The 24,084-nt window shown below is 43.1% G+C and overlaps 1 protein-coding gene across 1 annotated transcript; it reads left to right on the top strand.

Annotated features, from left to right (window-relative positions):
* Window positions 1-3,136: 3,136 nt before the first annotated feature.
* Window positions 3,137-22,634, top strand: RALA (RAS like proto-oncogene A). Its single transcript, XM_049781897.1, has 4 exons — window positions 3,137-3,282; window positions 7,718-7,926; window positions 15,364-15,538; window positions 22,450-22,634. The coding sequence occupies exons 1-4, from the start codon at window positions 3,169-3,171 to the stop codon at window positions 22,570-22,572; spliced, it is 621 nt and encodes a 206-aa protein (XP_049637854.1). The 5' UTR covers window positions 3,137-3,168; the 3' UTR covers window positions 22,573-22,634.
* Window positions 22,635-24,084: the final 1,450 nt, after the last annotated feature.

Raw genomic sequence — 24,084 nt, 5'->3', positions numbered from 1 at the left:
ATTGAATCTTTCTTAACTGGGGTGTTGGGTCGGGATGGGGTATTGGTGGGGGTTTCTTTTCCTGAAGAGGCCTTCAGCTTATAGAATGTGTAGCTTATAGTAGTTAAGGGATATTTCTACTGTGGGGACACACCTTTGGGAATTTCTGCCTTTTGTATCCTAAGTCACAAACTATATTTTGAATTGTTCTGGACAGAAAGGTAAACACCCAGTTGTTGTAATTGCTAAATATTTTCCTTAAAATATACACACGTACACAACTCTTAAGCTTAACTGACATGGCAACACCCTGTTTTAAAAATAAGATAGTGGTGAAGGCATAGATGTGGAGTGATTGGAGTAAAGAGCATTAACAGTGAGTAGTAAACTGCTTCCTAATTTATTTAGGAACTCTAGTGACAGCAGGCTTCATAAACTTGTTGAGACTTGTCATTCATACTTGCACTGAATTGAGGATACTCAATTTTTGCTATCAAAAAAATTTTTATTGAATTATTGTGAATTACGAAGCTATACATGGTTGCGTTTCAGGAGTATAGTATTTCAGTACCAATCCATTCGCTTGTGTCCACTTCTCTCTACAATGTCCCCACCAGTTTTCCCCACTCCCCTCAGATTATCTCTTTGGCAGGCACTTTTTTTAATTTTCATTTTTCCTTCTTTGCCTTCTTTTAGGCACTGTGGTTTACAATACATTTGCTGGTTAAGGAATTAGGCGTGTCACTTTACCTCCTTTCAGTGCCTAGTCCTAGCCCAGCAAGACCTTCCCCTTCTGTCATTGTTGTGGTTCCTTCTACTAGGAATCACCCTTATCCCGAAACTGGCACTCTTTCCTGAGCACCAGTTCTCCTGTTCTTTGTTTCATTGTCTTTGGGGTATATTATTCCCTTATATCTCATGTATGAATGAGCTCTTTATCTTTTTGTCCTTCTCCAGCCCTTTCCATTCAGCATGATATTCTCTAAATCCTTCCCGGTACTAGAAAATAGGATGATGATTATCTTTTCTTATAGCTCTGTAGTATTCCATTGTACATATGCAACATCGTTTCTTTATCAGATAATCTATTCTTGGGTTTTCAGAATGGGCTTTTGTGAATGGTGCTGCAGTGAGTTTAGGAGTGTAGCTATTTTTAACTGCATTGTGTTTTGGGGTCCTTGGTATATTCTACTTAAAGCTCAGCTCGTAGTTTTTTGAAGACTGTCTATTTTCACTCTTGTAGCATTGATAGTCATTTAGAATTAAATGATCATGTCCTTGGTGCCTGTGGGGGGCGGAGGAACTTATTTGTTGAGTTGAATTGAAAGCAGCAATTTTTTGGGAAGTCCACATCAGGCAGTGCTCAGGAATTATTATTTCCTGCCTCTGCTCGTAGAAATAATTTATGGCAAGCTTGGGGGACCATATAGGATACCTGGCATGGGATCTGGGTCCTACCTACTGTACTGTCTCTCTGGCCCAGAATTTTTTTTTTGAACTGGCATTTATCAAGACTGGAAAGATTGTACAGTGGGTAAGATATTTCTTTTTTTTTTTTATATCTTTATTTAAACACCTTGATTAAAAATACGTGGTTGGATTTCAGTCATGTAAAGAACAACCCCCTTCACCAGTGCAACATTCCCACCACCAATGTCCCAAATTTCCCTTCTTCCCACCTGCACTCGAGACAGGCTTTCTACTTCCCTCATTCATTCACATTGTTAGGATAGTTCTCGTTGTAGTTATTTCTCTAATTGTACTCATTACTCTTTTTGGTGAGCTTCGTGTCGTGAGCTAGACCTTCCAGATCTTCTCTCTTTAGTCTCTGGGAATTATTGTAAAAATATCTTTCATTTTTCTTAAAACCCATAGATGAAGGAGACTATTCTGCGTCTATCTCTCTCCCTCTGACTATTTCACTCAGCATAATTGATTCCATGTACATCCATGTATAGGAAAATTTCATGACTTCATCTCTCCTGGTGGCTGCATAATATTCCATTGTGTATATGTACCACAGTTTCTTTAGCCATTCATCTGTTGGGTAAGATATTTCTTTTTGCATGCAGCTGACCTGGATTCAGTCCATCCCTGGCACCACAGAGTGTCTTTCCCAAGTCCAGGCAGGAATAAATCCTGAGCACTGCTGGTGTGGCTCTAAGTATCCAAAAAATCGATCACATACACTGTTGTGATTTAAGTCATTATAAAGATAGGAAACAAAGGAGGTATATTCATTTATCCATGTTGTTAAATGGATAACAGGATTAAAGTTTGTTTTGTTTGTTAGTGTGTTTGGCCTCTTTCTGACATCGGATATCATGGCCAAAGGTAGCTGGGAGCCATTCATATGCCATCACCAATACAGTTAGCTGCTGGAGTAACTTGATCTCCACGCAGAGCACAGAGTAAACATTCATGCTTGGAGGGAGTACAACCATCCACACTATTTCAATTGCCCATCCAGATGCTGCAACATTGTGACTCAGGAGGTACTGAATACAGTTGGATTCAACTTAAATTCTGCTATCAGGTTATTAAGGTATGATTTTGTTTTGTGTCAGTTATTTCTTAGTAAAATTTGGAAACATGCCCTCATGAATCTTGGTCAGTAGAGGTTATGAAAAAAAAAAGGCAGGATTACCTGCCTTTATAATATGTATGATTATCTTACAATAATTTATTATATTATAATAAATCAATGCACCATTTTGTCACTATGTCAGGAATTTTTACTTTTGGTCATAGTTCATTACTGAGAACTATTTTGAGAAGTAAACTTGAGGGAGATACTTCCATTATCATGGTGCATTGCCTGTACTTTCCCTTTTTTGTTGTTGTTGTTATTCCTGGCTCTGCACTCTGAAATTGCTCCTGGTTGGCTCGGGGAACCATATGGGATGCCAGGATTTGAACCATGTCTGTCCTGGATTGGCTGCTTGCAAAGCAAATGCCCTACCGCAGTGCTATCTCTCCGGCCCTGCCTGTACTTTCTGATAATTGGGTCTGTCCCTAAATGCCTACGTACCTCGTCTGCCATTTACTAAAGTCTTTGAAAATGAAAATCCAGACCCTGTAGGGACATAGTTTCTTTCCAGCTCTGGAAATCAGAAGCAGTACTGAGTTCCTTGTTTTTTTTGTTCATCTTAGATTCCTCTTAACCTTTGGTGAAGATAGTGACCCAGGATGGCCGCAAATAAGCCCAAGGGTCAGAATTCGTTGGCCTTACACAAAGTCATCATGGTGGGCAGCGGTGGTGTAGGCAAGTCTGCTCTGACTCTGCAGTTCATGTATGACGAGGTAAGTGCTGGTTTGATGTTCTTTTGTTGGGGTGTGGAGGGAGCACTGCATCCATGGGACACTGCTTGCCCACAAAAGGCACTTGTGCCAGGAGCTGATGTCATCTGAGCATCAAAATGTGGGTCCTGGGGCCGGGCGGTGGCGCTAAAGGTAAGGTGCCTGCCTTGCCTGCGCTATCCTTGGATGGACCGCGGTTCGATCCCCCGGTGTCCCATATGGTCCCCCAAGCCAGGAGCAACTTCTGAGCGCATAGCCAGGAGTAACCCCTGAGCGTCACCGGGTGTGGCCCAAAAACCAAAAAAAAAAAAAAAAAAAAATGTGGGTCCTGTGTACCTTTCATACCTTTAGTGTCAGTGCTGTTTGGATGCATTCCTTGGATGCTTGAAAGCTGCTGGGGCTCTTCCCATTTTTGGATTTTTTGGACCACACCCAGAAGTGTACTCCTCAGTTGTACACAGAGCTCTTGGCTCTGTGCTTGGGATTGTCCTGTATGCCCAGGGAACCATGCAGTGCTGGAGAAAACCTGCAGCCTCTTACATGCAAAGCATTTTTTCGACTTTTGAGTCTTCTCTGTGGCCCCTGCCTTTAGTATTTCGGTGACTTCCACCTTAAATTAATAGAGTTGGTGGATGGATATAGGATAGTACCTGTGTTGAGACTTGTGAGTAGTAAACATGAGGAATTTTTTTCTTTTGGTTTTATTGGGGCCACACCTGTTTGACACTCAGGGGTTACTCCTGGCTATGCCCTCAGAAATTGCCCCTGGCTTGGAGGGACCATATGGGACGCCGGGGGACTGAACCTGGTTCATCCTAGGCTAGCGCTTGCAAGGCAGACAGACACCTTACCTCTAGCACTACCTCTCTCTACATGAGGTATTTTTTAATGACCTCAGTGAAGAAGACAGTATTTGTTACATTCTTGGCATGACATATGTATCTCCGGTTAACAGCTATGTCCCTACTAGAAGGTTAGCGATATGAGCATATATTTATATTTGGCCTTATTGCCCTAGCTATATCAAGATAGTGTTTATCTAGAGGACTTATCAAATCTGAGTGATTTAAAAGTTGTGATCCCGCGCGTGTGTGTGTGTTTGTGTGTGTGTTTCTGGAAATGGAAGCCACTGTGTGTGTGTGTGTGTGTGTGTGTGTGTGTGTGTGTGTGTGTGTGTGTGTGTGTGTGTGTGTGTGTGAGAGAGAGAGAGAGGGGGGGGGGAGAGAGAGAGAGTTTATTTTTTTCTCCCATTAGAAAGAAGAGTTTATGGGGCCGGAGAGATAGCATGGAGGTAAGGCATTTGCCTTTCATGCAGGAGGTCATCGGTTCGAATCCCGGCGCCCCATATGGTCCCCCGTGCCTGCCAGGAGCAATTTCTGAGCCTGGAGCCAGGAATAACTCCTGAGCACTGCCGGGTGTGACCCAAAAACCACAAAAAAAAAAAAAAAAAAAAAAAGAAGAGTTTATGGTTATTCTATTTCTAGTCAGTCTTCTCTAATAGTACTGCATGGTCAATGGAATCTTCATCTTACAGGTGAAACAGAACCCCAGGAGTTAGCCTTGCTGCCTCCTTCTCAGCAATTAGAAGATCTCTAAAGTAAAAACATTCACATATTGGACATTTAATGAATGGTTAAACTTTCATTTAATATTTGCTAAATTTGAGGGCCAAAGTGCAGCAGTAGGTCATTTGCCTTGCATGCATCTGACCTAGAACAAACAGCGGTTCCATTCCCCTGGCGTCCCATGTGGTCCCCCAAGCCAGGAGCGATTTCTGAACTCATAGCCAAGAATAACCCCAGAGCATCACCGTGTGTGGCCCAAAAATAAAAACCAAATTGCTACACATAAATGTTGTAGAGCATTAATATAACTTGAATACTTTAAAATATACTGTGTTCATTTTGGTTTTGGTTTTTGGGTCACACCTGACAGCATTCAAGGGTTACTCCTGGCTCTATGCTCAGAAATCGCTCCTGGCAGGCTCAGGGACCATATGGGATGCCGAGATTTGAACCACTGCCCTTCTGCATGCAAGGCAAATGCCCTACCTCCATGCTACCTCTCTGGCCCCTACTGTGCTCATTATTTATTTATTGGGGGTGGGGTCACATCTGGCAGCACTCAGGTTATTCCTGGCTCTTTGCTCAGAAATCGCTCCTGCCACAGGGGACCATATGGGATGCCGGGGATCCAACCCGGATCTGTCCTGGGTCAGCTGCATGCAAGGCAATCGCCCTACCACTTGCTGCCACTCCAGCCCCATGTGTTCATTTCTTAAATGTGATTATTTATTGTGTACCTACTATGTGCCAGGCACTGTTCCAGGCATTGGAGGTATAAAGTGAGTAGAATGCTCAAGGTCCCGTTTTTCAGGAATTAGATTCTAGTAGAGGGCAAACAAAGTATCAGGTGATACAAGTACTTATTATCTAGTATTAATAAAACATACACAGATTTGTGTTACGAAACAAAGAAGTACATATTCAGCAGATACACTAACAACAGATCAAGAGTATCAAGGTGGGGCCGGAATGGGGGCGCTAGATGTAAGGCATCTGCCTTGCAAGCATTAGCCTAGGACGGACCGTGGTTTGATCCCCTGGCGTCCTGGATAGTCCCCCCAAGCCAGGAGTGATTTCTGAGCACATAGCCAGGAGTAACCCCTGAGCATCAACGGGTATGGCCAAAAAAAAAAAGAGTATCAGGGTGATAATTTATGCAGGGGTCCTCAAACTTTTTAAACAGGGGGCCAGTTCACTGTCCTTCAGACTGTTGGAGGGCCAGATTATAGTAAAAACAAAAATTATGAACAAATTTCTATGCACACTGCATATATCTTATTTAGAAGTGAAGAAACAAAATGGGAATAAATACAATATGCGGGCCATAGTTTGAAGACCCCTGATTTATAGGGTTAGTATCAGAAATTGGGATGGAGAGATAGTAACAGGTATTAGGTAGGCACTTGACTTACATGCTGCAGAACCAGTTTGGTCCCCAACACTGATATGATCCCCCAAGCCAGTGGTCCTCAAACTATGGCCCACGGGCCACATATTGTATTTGTATCTGTTTTGTTTCTTCATTGCAAAATAAGATCTATGCAGTGTGCATAAGAATTCGTTCATAAGTTTTGTTTTTACTATAGTCAGACCCTCCAGTGGTCTGAGGGACAGTGAACTAGCCCCCTGTTTAAAAAGTTTGAGGGGCCGGGCGGTGGCGCTAAAGGTAAGGTGCCTGCCTTGCCTGCGCTAACCTTGGACGGACCGCGGTTCGATCCCCCGGTGTCCCATATGGTCCCCCAAGCCAGGAGCAACTTCTGAGCACATAGCCAGGAGTAACCCCTGAGCATTATCGGGTGTGGCCCAAAAAAAAAAAAAAAAGTTTGAGGATCCCTGCCCCAAGCACTGCCAAGGGTGACTCCAAAAGCTCACACTTTTTGAAGTAAATTCAGAATCTGATTTCTACGAGCAGTAAAGACCCTCACTTTGTCAAGTCTGGTGGCAGCTTGCTACTGGTTCCCAGAATGTGGAGCTCCAAAAAAAGCTGGCAATAGGAGGTTTCTGAACTGCTTGATGACCAGAAATTAGTTCAGAATTAACTGCCTATTGCATCTTTCTGGAAGCATTCATCCTATTGACTTTCTCAGGTAAAAAGAAACAAATTTGAATAGCTGTAACATAAGCCACATTACTGATCTGGCAGGTATTGTGCCAACTTGGGTTTGATTTCAAACACTACATATGTTTCCCCAGCCCCACTTCCCAAATTTTTTTTTAACTACTTCCAATGCTTATCTAAGCATTGACTGGGACTTAATAAACGACATGTCTTACAAGTTTGAGACACTGGGGCCGGAGAGATAGCACAGCGTTAGGGTGTTAGCCTTGCATGCGGCTGACCAGGCAGGGACCTAGTTCAATTCCTGGCATCCCATATGGTCCCCCAGCCTGCCAGGGGCAATTTCTGAGTGAAGATCCAGGAGTGACCCCTGAGCTTCACTACGTGTGGCCCAGAAACCAGTGAATCAATAAATAAAGTTTAAAAAATAAAACAAGTTTGACACACTGGGTTTGATCCCAGACATCCCCATAAATATATACTATTTAAACATTTCTACTTATTTCCACAGTTGGTACAATTTTATATTTAGATTCATGCCAAAATAAATTCTTAAATACTTAATAAAATAGTCAAGGCATAGTGCTGAGTGTTCAAAGAAGGAAAGGGACAGTTTTCAAGTAGTGATCAGTCTAGAACTAAGAGTTCTACCCCTTCTTCCTGCAAATGAGGAGGTTACCAAATTGTCTAGGATGAAAACTCATGGTAACATCGTTTCTACAGTACGTACACCTCCTTGCAGTTTCAGCGGCTTGCTCTGGACTCTGTATAAGATATAAGACTTGAAGTTGGTTGTGCTCTTCCTCTCTTCTAGTTCGTGGAGGACTATGAGCCGACCAAAGCAGATAGCTATCGGAAGAAGGTGGTGCTGGATGGAGAGGAAGTACAGATTGATATCTTGGACACTGCAGGGCAGGAGGACTATGCTGCAATTCGAGACAACTACTTTCGGAGTGGGGAAGGTTTCCTTTGTGTCTTTTCCATCACCGAAATGGAATCCTTTGCAGCTACCGCTGACTTCAGGTATGGCAGGGAGTGGTGTTATTTCTGGCACAGCTGCAGAATCATTGCTTTCCCAGAAACAGATGATTCCTGTGAGGCACCCTTGATCTACTTACTCCCTCCCCCCCACTGCATTTATCCCTTCTTGGAGATCAGTGCATGACTTGATGACCTGTGATGTTTCTCATATCCACTGGCACTGGGCAAACTTCATCCTCAGTTCATGACAACCTCAAGCCCAGAATCTCCATCCGCATCACTGAAGTGTTTCTTTTTGGAGTATAGAACTGCTTCCATAAAACTTTACTTGAGGTCACATCATGATACTCTGACTAACCCAGTTTTGAAATGTTTGTTAGTCACTGGATTTTCTGCGTCACGCTTGCTGTGCTACAGAGCCCTGACCGATGTCACAGCATGGACATTTCTAGTAAATATAATGATATAGCTTGCCAAGCCAATAAAATGGTATTATCTGATTTTTTCATTTTTAATTTAATTTTATCTTGCTGTTGTTTACTTACATTTACTTTGGTTTGGGGACCACATCCAGCAGTACTCAGCAGCTAGTCCCAGTGGACCTCAGAACTGTCTGATGCGAGGACTAAACCCATGCCCTCTGCAAGCACAGCAGAGATCTCTCAGTCCTTTGTGCCGGCTTCCTCCTCCCTATCTTTATTGTGTATATATTTTAAAAATTTGTCATCTACTGGTCTGGGTGGCAAGGATTTGTTGAAAAGAGGTATTTACTGCAACCTAAGAGAAATGTGGTATAAATTAGTTATAATAAGTTATCACAAGTTATTGAGTTTTGGGATAAATATTCTTTATTTTTTTTGTTTTGATTTGGGGAGAGTAATCCCATCTCCATGCTCAGGGGTCACTCCTGAGCTGCACAGGGAACTGTGCGTTCTAAGGTCGAAGCCATACTTTCTGCATGCAAAGCATATGCTTGACCCTTTATGCTGTCTTTCTCTCTGGCTCAGTCACATCTTTTCAGTTCCTTGTGAGTACTAACTTTGTTGTGGGGAATGTTGTGTGTTGTTGTGTTTCCATAGAATGTATTCCCTTTTGGTGTTGTTTTTTAAATTATTACTGCAATAAGCACCATGATTTACTATGTTATTCTTGACTGAATTTCAGACATATGGTATTCCAACACGAGTTTCTTCCCCATGTCCACTTCCCTCCACCTGTGAGCCTATTTTCCATACCAACCTGCCTTTCTCACAAGCACTTTTTTTCATCTTCAGTATATTCCTTTTTGAAGAGTCATACTGGCTAGTTAAATAAAACAGAAAGCCATGAGCATATTAGTGACAGCAGAGACGACATGGACAGTGCTTTGTGGTAGGGATCCAGGAGGCCTTGGAGGTTTTCCTCAGTTGATGAGTGTGAAGGAGAGAAGAGTGCCCATCGATGCACATAGTTGTTTCAGGGTGTAAAGGATGCATCCAGGGGCTCAGAGCACTTGCCTTAGCATTGTATGATCACAAGGGTGAATTCCCAGTGTCACATATGCAAAGTGTAAGCACAGCAGCCACACTGTATACAGTTTTCCTGGTTCCACTACAACGAAGTGTGTGTATGAGCATCACCACCGGGTGTAGGCACAGCAACTAAAAAGATAGTGGCACAGTGGCCGGGAGTGCAGCGGGGGTGGCGATGTGTGAGCCCTGGCAAGAACACATATAAGCACCACAATTCCATGGGCAGCCCCCAGCAACACCACTGCCAGGTGTGTGTGGAGCATCCAGAGACAAGGAAGAAGGGGAAGGAAAAGTAAGTAAACAAGCAAACCCACCTAAAAGCGGGCTTTAGGGGTGTAAGCGACAAAGTAAACTTGGAGGAGACTAGGTATATAGTTAGAGGACGGTGCTTGACCTGTCTGCAGCTCTAGATTCAGTCTCATGCACTCAAGGGAAAAATTACTTTATATAAAACCATCTTTTTCCTGAACATGTGGAAGTCTCAATAATGTAAAAGATTCTAGAAAAATCTAAACGCTTGTCATTGAGAAACTTAGAATAGGGACTTATCTGTAGAATTAAGTTATTGGTTTTTGTAAGCAATCAGTTTTATATGTGATGAAGTACCAACGTGGCAGGCTCTGGTAATGTGTAATTCAGGGAGACATTGAAAGATCTAGATGTCAGAGGCTAGAGAGATTGTGCGGGGAAGGGCACTTTACTTGCCTTGCATGTGGCCAGCCCGGGTTTGATTTCTGGCACTCTGGTTTCCCAAGCCCCATCAGAAGTGATCCCTGAGCACAGAGCCAGAAGTAAGCCTTGAGTAGCACCAGGTGTAATCCAAAAACAAACAGAAAAGTTAGTGCTTATTTTCAATTCAACAAATATTTTTTTTTTTTTTTTTTTTTTTTTTTTTTTTTAACAAATATTTGAGTGTTATTACATAGCACTTTCTAGTCTAGATAATGGAATTAGTTTTGGGATCATATCATCAAAAATTTTCTCTTAAGGGGTTATTTTTACACAAAATGAATCTTGAACACAAGATTTGTGTTGTGCAGAAAATAGGTGACCTGTTTGTCACTCTTATCTTACACCTCCAGTGTATCACCCTCCTCATGACTATGGCCCTGGTGACTCACCAGCAGTAGGAATAGATTCTTAACTGCCCTGGTGGCACTGGGCCTGCTCACTCCCACCCGCAGTGAGTGCAGCTCAGTGTCAGCTTCTTTCTGCACCTTCCTGTCTTCCTTGTCTATGTAGTGTTCTCACGGGCTGGGAATAACATTTTATGTGTGTTTTCCTCATTTAGGCAAAACTCTTAAGACCTGGACCTGTCTTAGGGCCAGAGCACTGTCCAGTGGGTAGGGTGCTTGCCTTGCACAAGACTGACCCAGGTTCGATCCCCAGTACCAGATATGGTCCCCCAAGCACCACTGGATATATCCCAAAAGAAAAGAACTGGATTCCAGCCCTTTGCTATCTTGGTATCTCTGGTGCTAAGACTGCCAGTTTTCAGTTAACAGTCTGTTAACAGTCAGAAGTACTTAAGATACATTTGATATTTGGAAAACTTTTGTTATTTTTTGGCATCTCACTTATTTCAAAAATAGAGAGTTTGTTTCTATTCTGTAATTGTGTGATGATTTCCAAAGTTCCACATATAGGCATCAACCCATTATGGAAAGTGTTTATGAAGGCTAAAGGCATGACATCCAGCCAAGTTGCCAACAGAAAACAACCTACTGACTCTAGAATATTGTCTTTTCACTTCTGAACCCAATAGGTTCCAGTTTTCATGGCCCTGTTTCTGATGGCAGTAATCATACTGCAATGTCAGTATTGCTCTTCCTGAAGTACCTGACTCAAAGAACCTCACTAGGTATTTATTAAGAAGTAAATATATATCTGTATATACATATGACCAGAAGCGTAGAAGTCACAGATACCTGAGTCAGTCTCATATTTCTGGAACATAATAAAACCATGTGATAAATAAGCTTTTAATACCTTTGTTCAAGTTGTTGATCAAAAAGGAATTAGTTTTGGGGCCAGGTCGGGATAATAGCACAGTGGATGGGGTGTTTGCCTTGCACACGGGTTTGATCCCCAGCATCCCAGGCTTGCCAGGAGTGTTTTCTGAGTGCAGAGCGAGGAGTAACCCCTGAAAGCTGCCAGGTATGACCCAAAAGCCAGAAACAAAAATGGGGTGTGTATGACTAGTTTCAAAAGAAACAACCACATTGTTGTAATCGACACTGAAAGGAGATTGTGATAGGCCAAAATGGTCTTCAGAAATCATAATTTACTAGCTGTGGTGATAGGGGTTGCTGTGGTTTTGGCAAGTGTTCAAATGCCTGTTGAAAACCTTTCTTTGCTACAATTATCAGTTCTGCGTATGTCATCGAGAGGCCATGCTCAAGGAACGTTTTGACTTGACCTAGGGATGACTGGGTTGAGGTCAGATCGTGAATGTTGTAGGTGTCTGGGTGTGCAAAGTCTGTTCCCTTTTAGAAAGAAAAACTGTCCATTCAGGGGCAGGAGACCCTGTAAGCATTCAGCCTGGCGATCCATTAGTGACACAGGTGAGAGAAGTTATAAAATGATGCTTCTACTCAGTGTTTCCATGGAGCTGACTAACCCAGGATAATCTCATAGTCTATCAGGGGTCTCAAACTCAATTTACCTGGGGGCCGCAGGAGGCAAAGTCGGGGTGATCCTTGAGTGCAAAGTCAGTAGTAAGCCTTGAACATTGGGGGGTATGACCCAAACAACTAAAACAAAACAAAAAAAGATTCCTCTAGGGCAGGGCCACAAAATGTTGTACGGAGGGCCGTATGCGGCCCGCGGGCCGTGAGTTTGAGACCCCTGTTAGATGATGAGTCTTAGAGTATGGCACCTCACAATCAGCAATAGTTCTTTTAGCACCATATACAATTGGCTCGCAGTTGGGGGCTCATTTTGTTCTTGTGGGACCTATGTCCCCTTTCGATGCTGCTGATAGCAGAGATGGGCCCAGAGCCTCACACCAAGGCCATACTTTTGTGATTTGAGAGTAGAATTCCATGATGTATCCCCATTCCAATAGTTAGGGACAGATGTGCAGCTAAGTGCAGGTCTCACCTCCTTTGGGGACTTGAAACAGGTCCCCAATTATGGCTTTCACAATGCCACCGTTAGCATAGGATAAGCAGGTTTTTTTTTTTTTTAGTAGAGTCCTATTCCCTACTGGGTTTTTTTGTTTTGTTTTGTTTTTTTGGTTTATGGGCCACACCGTTTGATGCGCAGGGGTTACTCCTGGCTATGCGCTCAGAAGTCGCTCCTGGCTTGGGGGGACCATATGGGACCATGGGGGATCGAACTGCGCTTGCAAGGCAGACACCTCTAGCGCCACCTTCCCGGTCCCCCTACTGGGTTTTTTTTTTTTTTTTTTTTTGGTTTTTGGGTCACACCCGGCTATGCTCAGGGGTTACTCCTGGCTGTCTGCTCAGAAATAGCTCCTGGCAGGCACGGGGGACCATATGGGACACCGGGATTCGAAGCAACCACCTTAGGTTCTGGATCGGCTGCTTGCAAGGCAAGCACCGCTGTGCTACCTCTCCGGGCCCCCTACTGGGTATTTTTAAGTGTATTTAAAAACATTTTATCACAAGACATTTTCTAAGCAATGTAGTTAGAATATTCCCTAGCATTACCTGCTTGTCGATAGTTACTTTGTTATTATCAGTTCCTTTTTGGGAGGGTTTGTGGGGTCCACATCCAGCCTGGCTCTGTGCTTAGAAATCACTGCTGGCTGGGACCGGAGCAGTGGCTCAGCGGTAGGGCGTTTGCCATGCACTATGCTAACGTAGGACGGATCGCAGTTTAATCCCCCAGCATCCCATATGGTCCCCAAAGCCAGGAGCGATTTCTGAGTGCATAGCCAGGAGTAACCCCTAAGCGTCACTGGGTGGGGCCCAAAAAACAAAAAAAAAAAAAAAAAAAAAAGAAGAAGAAAGAAATCACTGCTGGCAGGCTCAAGGAACCGTAAGGGATGCTGGAGATCGAACTTGGGTTGGCCACGTGCAAGGCAAACCCCCAACCCACTCTGCTATTGTTCCAGCCCTGTTACTATCAGTTCCAACCCTCCAATAAAGCGTTTTCCCAGAAGGGGGAAGTTGTCTGTATACATACTTGATCAACTCTTTCCATCCATTACTATTTAGCTCATGTTCTTGTACATGCCTGATGAGTTTGATACAGCAACCCTTTGTTTGTGACTTTGCCTGAGGGAATAGCACTGCTACGGTGTATACTGCTGCTCCCTCCATGTCTGAGCAATCTCCCAGATGAAGAAGCTGGACACTTTGAAAAGCCTTCTCAGGAAGGCTGTTTGCAGGCTTGCCTGTCCCTAGGGGGCAGCGCCCACCTTCCGGTGAAATTCTGCATTGGCATTAAGTTCTGTAGTTCTAAACCCTCATTTTTCACTGAAATTCTAAGCAGTCTTACTCAATTTCCTTCTCTCTCTTAGGATAGTACTAGAGAGAGGTTGGTGTGAGACTCAAATAAGATAATACATGGTCAGAAATTTTTTCTTGAAAATAGTGAAAACATTGCGAGCCTGGGTACAGTGTTAGGCAGTGGTAGAGGTAATGGCGCATTCAGGAGAGACTGCAGAGAAAAAGAAGCACAGACGGATAGATCTGAGAAGAGGAAGACGAAAGATGAATATTTAGTCTGAAGCATCATTGTAAGATCCCTGCAAAATCAAATGTACTCTGCACATTTGTCGTCCTCATACTGTCTAAATTTTTCTTTCTCTATTCATCTGAAATGTATCTATCATCTTAGGGTACCAACATCTCGAATTCAAGATCATAAAATAGCAAACTAATTCTTACAGATTTCTGTTGTCTGTAGCTTTGATAAAGAAAACCTCTTTCTCCAGTAAAATTACAATACCAGCTTAAATCTACTGAACATTAGTATGTACCAACGATGGTTCTTGTATCTTTGTTTTACTACAAATTAGAACACTTGACTCTGTCACATGTAACTTTTACAATTGTAGCACTTTCACAGTCTATAATTTATCTCTAAATACAAAGTCTGTACTCAGGATCCAACTTCCAGATACTTCTGGCCTGCATAGGATTTTAAAAACATTTATTAGGGCTGGAGAGAGAGCACAGAGGGTAGAGCGCTAGCCTTGCCTGCAGCTAACTTTCATTTCATCCTGCATCTCATATGATCCCCTGAGCATTGCCAAATGTCACAAAATTTTATGGGATTCATGCTCCAACATTAGAATGCACAACATAAAGGGGCACTTTGCCTCCGTGGGCATCCTTCCTAAATCCATGGCCTCTCTTTGGTCTTGAGAGTAGCACTGCGCAAAGTCTAATGGAAAGGCTTTTAACAATCTGCCAGCGGCCTGACGACTCCTTAAAATTGCCCAGGTCATCAACACCAAGGAATTGGCATGGGCAAGGGGAGTCTAAGGAGAGATGATAACTAAATGATATGTTGTTTCCTGGCTGGAATTCTAGAACACTAAAAGGATATTGTGTGAGAACAATTAACTTCAGTTAATAATTAACTTCAGTTAATAATGCTGTATTCATGTTTATCGTGATTAATGGAAGGTGGACAAGAGCAGAAAGTGCATGTAGGTCAGACATGTACTCTTACTGTCTTCACAGCTTTCTGTAGATCTGAACTTGTTCCAAACATAAAAACCTTTAATTTTTTTTAAGGCATTCATACTTTTGTACCTCTATTGTCTGGTTTATACTCATTTGGGGGGTGTTTTTCTTTTTATCAGTGATGCGAAGGTATAATTCAAATGACAAATAATAGAGCAGAAATAAGAAGGGTTTGCTAGGTTTTTGCCCTGTAACAAATGAGCTCACTATTACAATATAGTAGCATAAGTACATGCTAATTGCCTGATACTTGTTATTTCTTCATTTTAACATGGTCATATTAATGCTTCTCATTTTTAATCCAGGGAGCAAATTTTAAGAGTAAAAGAAGATGAAAATGTCCCATTTCTGCTGGTCGGTAACAAATCAGACTTAGAAGATAAAAGGCAGGTTTCTGTAGAAGAAGCAAAGAGCCGAGCGGATCAGTGGAATGTTAACTATGTGGAAACATCTGCTAAAACCCGAGCTAATGTTGACAAGGTAAGAGGTGATTCTTTTTTCTTTTTTCTTTTTTTTTTTTTTTTTTTGGTTTTTGGGCCACACCCTGTGACACTCAGGGTTACTCCTGGCTATGCGCTCAGAAGTTGCTCCTGGCTTCTTGGGGGACCATATGGGACGCCGGGGGATCGAACCGCGGTCCGTCCTAGGCTAGCGCAGGCAAGGCAGGCACCTTACCTCCAGCGCCACCGCCCGGCCCCAAGAGGTGATTCTTCTTACTACTGCATCTTGTTTAAAATATGTGGGTTTGGGACCAGAGAGATAGCATGCAGAAGGATGGTGGTTCGAATACTGGCATCCTATATGTTCCCCCTAGCCTGCCAGGAGCGATTTTGAGCGTAGAGCCAGGAGGAACCCCTGAACACTGCTGGATGTGACCCAAAAAGACAAAAAAGAAAAAAACAACAACATTCTGTTTTGGCTAGAAGTTCTTTTGTTTTTGTTGTGGGGCCACACCCAGCATTGCTCCTGACTTTGTGCTCAGAATAACTCCTGAGCACTGCCGATGTGGCCCCAAAACAAAAAAAACTAGTCTTATTCACATAAAAAAAAGCCGTTTTTCAGTGACTTTTTAACTAGTCATAGATAACATACTGCTGGTGGTGGTTGGGTGCTTTATTGTGCTATCAGAATGTGGGCCCAGGAACACATCACAAAGAACAAGAATAATTAGTGCTAACTTAGATGTGGGGAGAAAGGCTCTCTCATTCACTGCTGGTAGGAATGCTGACTGATCCAGCATCTTTGAAAAACATTCCTCAAAAAAATAAAACTGGAGCTTCCATATGACTCAACAAATCACTCCTATGAAATACCCTACCTAGACACATAAAAACACAGAAAAGACTTCTGCACTCCTGTGCTCATCACAGCACTATTTACAGTGACCAAAATCTAGAAACAAGGGGCCGGGAAGGTGGTGCTAGAGGTAAGGTGTCTGCCTTGCAAGTGCTAGCGTAGAACAGACAGCGGTTTGATCCCCCAGCGTCCCATGTGGTCCCCCCAAGCCAGGAGCGATTTCTGGCACATAGCCAGGAGTAACCCCTGAGCATCAAGCGGGTGTGGCCCAAAAACAAACAAACAAAAAATCTAGAAACAAGTGCTCAAAATCAGATGAGTCGATAAAGAACCTGTTGTATCTATACAAAGGAATACTACACAGCTTTGGGAAAAAATGAAGTCATGCGATTAGCTTATACATGGACGGATATGGAGAGTGTTACTCTGAGTGAAATGAGTCAGAAGGGAGAGGGATAAACGTAGAATAAATTCACTCATTTGTGGGCTATAAGAAAAAAATAAAGTATGGTAACTATATCCAGAGACAGTAGAGATGAGGGCCAGGAGGACCAGTCCTTAGTAGGAAGCTTGCCATAAGCAGGGGTCTCAAACTCGCGGCCCGCGGGCTGTTTGCGGCCCTCTGTACAACATTTTGTGGCCCTGCCCTAAGGAATCTTTATTTCGTTTTGTTTTGTTTTAGTTGTTTGGGTCACACCCCCCAATGTTCAAGGTTTACTACTGACTTTGCACTCAAGGATTCCCCCCGACTTTGCCTCCTGCGACCCCCAAGTAAATTGAGTTTGAGACCCCTGCCATAAAGAGTGGAGCAGAACAGTTAAAGTAGAGAAGGGAGAGGCCAGAATGATAGCACACTGTAGGGCATTTGCCTTGCACGCTACCGTCTCGGGACGGACCTAGGTTTGATCCCTGGCATCCCATATGGTCCCCCGAGCCTGCCAGGACCAGTTTCTGAGTGCAGAGCCAGGAATAACCTCTGAGCAATGACGGGTGTGCCCCATCAAAAAAAAAAAAAAAAAGTATAGAAGGGACCAATATGATAGTTGGAAATGGTCGCTCTGGACAAGAGCTGGGTACTGAAAGGAGATAAAGTGATATGCCCGATACCCCTTCAGTAACAATATTGCAAATGACAGTGTCTTAAACGGAAAAGAGAAAGAAGTAAAATGTCTGCCCCAATGGCATGCAGGGGAGAGAATGGGAAGGAAACTGGGGACATTGTTGGCCAGAAACATGCACCACTGAAGGGTGGTGTACTTGTATGACTGAAACTCAGTCATGAACAACTTTGTAGCCATGGTGTTTAAATAAAATAACTAATTTAAGGAGGGGGGGAGTGGGCCCATGGAGAGAGATCAGAGGGCAGGGCACAGGTTTTGTATGTGGGAGCTCAGGGCCAGATCCCAGAATCACATGTGCTCGAGTACTACTAGAACTAATCCCTCCCTCATGCAACAAGAATGGAGTAGCCCCCTAAATGCCACTAAGTGTAGCACCCCCCAAAAGAAATTTATACTTAGAAAATGCAAGGGGCTGGAGAGATAGCATGGAGATAGGGCATTTACCTTGCATGCAGAAGGACGGTGGTTCGAATCCCGGCATCCCATATGGTCCCCTGAGCCTGCCAGGAGCGATTTCTGAGCATAGAGCCAGGAGTAGCCCCTGAGTGCTGCCAGGTGTGACCCAAAAACCAAAAAAGAAAATAGAAAATTCAAGTTTCAAATATTCATTATACAGATACATCAGGTGATCTTAATGTTCAGTGATAATAACATGAGAGAATTATTTGTTTTTTTGTTTTTTTTTTTTTTTTTTTTTTGGTTTTTGGGTCACACCCGGCAGTGCTCAGGGGTTACTCCTGGCTCTATGCTCAGTAATCGCTCCTGGCAGGCACGGGGGACCATATGGGACGCCGGGATTTGAACCACGGACCTTCTGCATGAAAGGCAAACGCCTTACCTCCATGCTATCTCTCCGGCCCGAGAGAATTATTTGTTGTAGAAGCAAGAAACTGGAGAAATAAAAGTGTCTTGTGCAGACAGGTTTAATTATGGTGCGTCCAAATAGCAGAGGCTTACCACACTCATGAGTGATAGAAGTGACCTGTCCTGTGGTGTAAGAGGCAAAGATTGAATCACCCATCAATATGGGGGAACGGAGTATGATGGGGACTGGTTGGGCACAGGAGTGGTGGAGGCTTTTGAGCACTTCAGTGTTGGTGAAGGTGCAGTGACTGCATCACAACCGTAAACATTATCACTGTTGTAACCATGTTCCAAAAACTAGAAAAAAAGAAAGAAAAAAAAGTGAAGGTGTGGCCACAACGTAGTTCAGTGCACTTGCTGTGAGTGTGTGGGGCCCTGGCTTTGATTCCTGGCACAGGAAGGAAGAGAGGGAGACAGGACAGACTGCTCTATAGACTGGCTCCATAGATGGTAAAGGTAAAACAGTCAATACAGGAGAGTAGTTAGCTGGCTTCTGTATTGTTTTTTTGTTTTCGTTTTTTTATAAATCTTTATTAAAAAAAATAAAACAAGCACCATGATTACAAGCATGTTCGTAGTTGGGTTTGGCTTCTGTGTTTTTAATCCACACATGGATGGAAACATCAGAAGAATATATATGGGGGCTAGAGTGATAGCACAGCTGCTGAGCATTTGCCTTGCACATGGCCAACCCAGCACAGACCCGAGTTCAATTCCTGGCATCCCATAAGGTTCCCCATGCCTTCCAGGAGCAATTTCTGAGCACAGAGCCTGGAGCAATACCTGAGCACTGCCGGGTGTGGCCCAAAATCATACATACATAAATAAATATTCAAAAAAATAATAGGAAAGGGGCTGGAGAGATAGCACAGCGGCGTTTGCCTTGCAAGCAGCCGACCCAAGACCTCAGGTGGTTGGTTCGAATTCCAGCGTCCCATATGGTCCCCCATGCCTGCCAGGAGCTATTTCTGAGCAGATAGCCAGGAGTAATCCCTCAACACTGCCAGGTGTGGCCCAGAAACCAAAAATAATAATAATAATAATAATAATAGAAAAGACTGAAACGAAGTCAAGTATATATATATATGTTTTTATTCCACTGCAAGTGCCCTTTTACATTTCTGTTTTTGCGGTTTTGCCAACCCACATGTGAACTTTTCAGAAGCACCAAGTTAAAGGTAGAAAACAATTTCGTGAAATGCTATAAAATGTCTACCACGGAATTGTACCGCCAGGGAGACAGCTTGACACGCCCACCAAGCTCGGCAGTCTGGGGTGGGAGCATCTCGACTCCTCTAAAGGTGTGTTCACACATGGGTAGTTCACCTTTGCTACTGGGTACTTCAGAGATGCTTTCCTCTGCCTTCTGCCCTGTGTCCTAGCCCGTCTCCTGAGTATGAGTGGTGATTTTGGCTCACCACTTTGTCGAGTTCTACGAGTGCCAGACAAAAACCACTCCTGCCAGCGGCCACAGGGAGCTCTGCCTGAGCTGCTTAGCTCCAAGGTTTTCTGTGAGTTTTTACTGCAGTGCTCTAGAAATGTCTAGAAAAACACACTAGTCATCGTCTACTGTGTTTATTCACTTGTACCATTCATTAGCTCAGAGAGTAACCTTAAGTAGCCTTACTGGGTTTTGCATTCTAAAAGTCATATCTGGGGCTGGAGAGATAGCTTGGAGGTAGGGCGTTTGCCTTACATGCAGAAGGATGGTGGTTCGAATCCCGGCATCCCATATGGTCCCCCAAGCCTGCCAGGAACGATTACTGAGCATAGAGCCATGAGTAACCCCTGAGCACTGCCAGGTTTGACCCAAAAACCATGAAAATTATATTTGAAATGTTTAAATCTAGAATATAGTTTGGGCCATACAGTTCTTTATCCATTTACCATACACACACCCATAACTATTTGTTTACATTGTGAACTTACATCTTTGCAGGCCCTTTTCTATGTATAAACATTTATTGATATTTGGCATTGTTGGTTTTGTTTTAGCTTTTGGTCTTTTGGGGGGAGGGCGTCACACCTGGCAGCACTAGGGGGTTACTCCTAACTCTGGCTCAGAAGTCGCTCCTGGCAGACTTGGGGAAACCAACCTGGGTCCATCCTGAGTTGGCCACTTGCAAGGCAAACGTACCACTTGCTATCGCTCCAGCCCCAGCCCCAGCTTTTGGTCTTTTTGAGGGCTGGGATCGTCACACCTGAGAGTGCTGAGGTTTCTTCCTGCTCCATGCTCAGGGGGACTCCCCCAGTACTCAGATGCACACTGTAGTGGGTTAGACTTCAGGCCTCCTGCGTGCCAGCCATGTGCTCGGCCCTGAGTTGCTTTTTCGTTATGATATTTATCTTTTAAACTTTAAATTAATGATTGTAGGTTATTGTGCTAATTTTAATCTCATTATTTTGCTACTTTGTGGGCATTAGATATGAATACATAAATTCGAATGAAATGGCTATGAATGCCCATTTTTGTCATCTGATACTTGAACTGAAAAAAATTGAAAATTCTGAAATGACTTATTTGGGGGGGGGTTGGTTTGGGGCCCACACTTGGTGTTAGAGTGCAAGTTGACACCCGGCGCTGAATGTCAAAGACCACCTCTGATAATGCTAGGTGCAAAAGGAAGTTAATTTGGGCTGAAGAGATAACATGGAGGTAGGGTGTTTGCCTTGCATGCAGAAGGATGGTGGTTCGCATGCCATATGGTCCCCCGAGCCTGCCAGGAGCAGTTTCTGAGCGTAGAGCCAGGAGTAACCCCTGTATACTGCCTCTGGGTGTGACCCAAAAACCTAAAAGGATAGTTTATTTGGTTAACCAAGGTCCGAGCCTCAACCCACTAGGGGTGTCTTGGCAATGACACGAATCAACTCTTCAAGCAGTTTATATAGAAATTACATGCATTAATAGAACAATCATTTCATTGTATAGTTGTCTTAATCACTGATTTTTCTGGCTCAACCTTGGTTGTCTAGGGATATTATAATCGAACCTGGTTGTCGGGGGAATCTCTGATACCAAATCTTGATCGTCAAGGGATATTCCTGGTTGTCAGGGGAATATTCTAATTCAGACCCTGGCTGTAAAGGGTTACTCTGATTCAAGCTTTTGGTTAAGGGAGCCTTTTTCCAAGCTCACTCAACCCTTAGTTTCTTATTCCTGGACAGTACCAACTTTGGTTTTATTTCTGAGTTAATTCTCTGCCTTTAGGTAGGAGTGGAAAAGTACACTTTATTATGGTTTGGGCTTAATCTAAAATTTCTTATCGTGGATTATGGGGGAGAATCTTGGTCCTTAGACTGGCAGTGCGTGGGTTACTCCTGGCTCTACCCTCAGAAATTACTCCTGGCAGTCTCGAGGGATGCTAGGGATTGAATCTGGGTTGGTCCTGGGTCAGCGTGTGCAAGGCAAACTACTATCCCACTGTGCTATGTCTCCAGCCCTGAAATTACAATTTTATTAAACATTGCTACTTTGAAATATTAATTTATAAGATTAATTATAAATGACTTTTATGTTATGTATTGAATTTTATTTGTGGAGCTGTTATCATTTGTAAAAAAAAATTTTTTTTTTTGGGTTTTTGGATCACATCCCTGACTCTACACTCAGAAATCGCTCCTGGCAGGCTTGGGGGACCATATGGGATGCCGGGATTCAAACCACCGTCCTTCTGCATGTGAGGCAAATGCCTTACCTCCATGCTATGTCTCCAGCCCCATCATTTGTAAATTTAAAAAATGTTTTCTCTTAGAATAAGAGCTGAGAAAATCAGATTATATCAAAACGAACATTTTTTGCCAAAAAGTACAAGTCAGGAGAATTTCCAGTTTTCTCCGTATATTTGGAGAACCAGACTTCAGTGTTTCCTTCCCCAAAGAGGAACTCTTTAATATTTGTTCTCAGGGCTGTGTATGGGGACGTGGTTGGTGCAAGGGGGGCTCCCACGTGACATGTACGAATCTTGGGGGACAGCGAGGCCCTTTGGTTGATTCAGGCCCACAATTCCTGAGGCTGCTTGGGACTTCCAAGGTTTAATGCTGGATGTGCTGGATGCTGGACTGATTTAAGCCAATCCATGTGCTTCACTTCTCACGTTTCCTTCTTTCTAGGTATTTTTTGACTTAATGAGGGAAATTCGAGCCAGAAAAATGGAAGACAGCAAAGAAAAGAATGGAAAAAAGAAGAGGAAAAGTTTAGCCAAGAGAATCAGAGAAAGATGCTGCATTTTATAATCAAAGCCCAACTCCTTTCTTATCTTGACCATACTAATAAATATAATTTATAAGCATTGCCACTGAAGGCTCAATTGACTGAAATTACTTTAACATTTTGGGAATTGTCATGTATCACTAAAAGCATGAGTTGGAACTTCACTTGAAAGCCAATTTTACTTTAGAAAGAAATTGTTGTGGCTTCCCGAAGAAGCAATGTTCGACTCTCTTCATAATTATCTACATTTATCACAGTCCTGAACGTAGCGTGTGAGCCTGTCTGCAGGCAGCCCTTTCCCGAACTGTCGAAGGTGAGGTGTGGGGGTGGGGAAGGAGCGGCAAAGGGTGCTTCCTCTGGTTTATGAAAAAGCCACGATTTTATAGCATTTTAAAATGTCTTGGTCTTCTACTGCCTTGAAAAATGACAATTGTGAACATGATAGTTAAAAATGTTACCACTTTTTTTAAACCATTGTTATGCAAATATAGAAAAAAGTTACTGGCATGATTGTTGCATATAATGAAATTGAGAGTCATTCATCTGTGAACCTGCATTAATTACCTGGTGATCAACATTGGAAGTGGTGTTAACTTGTACATGGAAATTTTTGAATATGCCTTAACTTAGAAACTGAAAAACACCCGATGACATCAATCTGGGTGTGTCCTCGATGGCCATGGGCCCCTCGTCCCATGTTTCCTGGTGAGAGAATATTTGCCTCTTGTGTGGAGTCAACTTTGGCAGAGGAGAAAGTCCTAGGAAGGAGCGGCTAGGAGTCTATCCCCGTTCAAAAGGTGTGCCATACTCTGGTTCTTGAAAGTGAGGTTCTGGAGCTACTTGAATGCTGTCTAATCAGCTCTAAGGGAGCTTAAAAGGAATCAGCATTTCCTTTTAAAATAATATTAGACTGAGAATTCTGCACCAGTTGTGTCTCTGAATCCTTTTCCTTTGAAGATGCAGGTCCGGGAAATTCCTTTTCAGCAAGTGGTGAATGTCTTAATTTTTTTCTATCTCCTTGGAGCCCGGCACAGGAAAAACATCAAATGCTGATGCCTTCTATACTAGTACAGTTCATGCTTACAAGTTTTCTCTAAATTTATGTTTAAGACGTGGTAGTTGGGTGACATGGGAGCGATATTGGGATATTTGTAGTCTGTGTTCATAACAAAGAACACGGCTACATTTTTGTTTCTTCGTTTCCATCCAGCAATTCAGTCCAAAGCTGTGCAGAAGACAGGATAGTGAGCACTGAACAGACGAGTCTGCCGTCACCAGTGTAGGGTGCCAGGCAAGCCCAGCATGCTTGCAGGAACCTGATTTAATTGGGAATTAAATCACTGTCATGTTTTTCTTTTTCTCTTTGGAATGGCATTTGGACAGTTGACTCAGATGTTTCTCTTTTGTTCAGTTCGACTGTCAACAAATCAAAAACATGTTCAGGCATTCCAGGTAACAGGTGTATGTGTTTGAAGTTAACAGAAATAGGCTTTTTAGGAACTCAACTCTAGGAATCTCATCTGGTTTATCATGTT

This window comes from Suncus etruscus, chromosome 10 (genome assembly GCF_024139225.1).
Source record: "Suncus etruscus isolate mSunEtr1 chromosome 10, mSunEtr1.pri.cur, whole genome shotgun sequence".
Classification (NCBI taxonomy): domain Eukaryota; kingdom Metazoa; phylum Chordata; class Mammalia; order Eulipotyphla; family Soricidae; genus Suncus; species Suncus etruscus.
The sequence above is the reverse complement of the archived record's forward strand: the minus strand, read 5'-3'. Positions and strand labels throughout refer to the sequence as shown.

Excerpts from the sequence above, each read along its gene's own strand:
- RALA (XM_049781897.1), top strand. The coding sequence starts at position 3,169 with ATGGCCGCAAATAAGCCCAAGGGTCAGAATTCGTTGGCCTTACACAAA. Across the intron at positions 7,927-15,363 it reads GCAGCTACCGCTGACTTCAG|GGAGCAAATTTTAAGAGTAA; the intron begins GTATGGCAGGGA and ends TTTTTAATCCAG. Across the intron at positions 15,539-22,449 it reads CCCGAGCTAATGTTGACAAG|GTATTTTTTGACTTAATGAG; the intron begins GTAAGAGGTGAT and ends CCTTCTTTCTAG.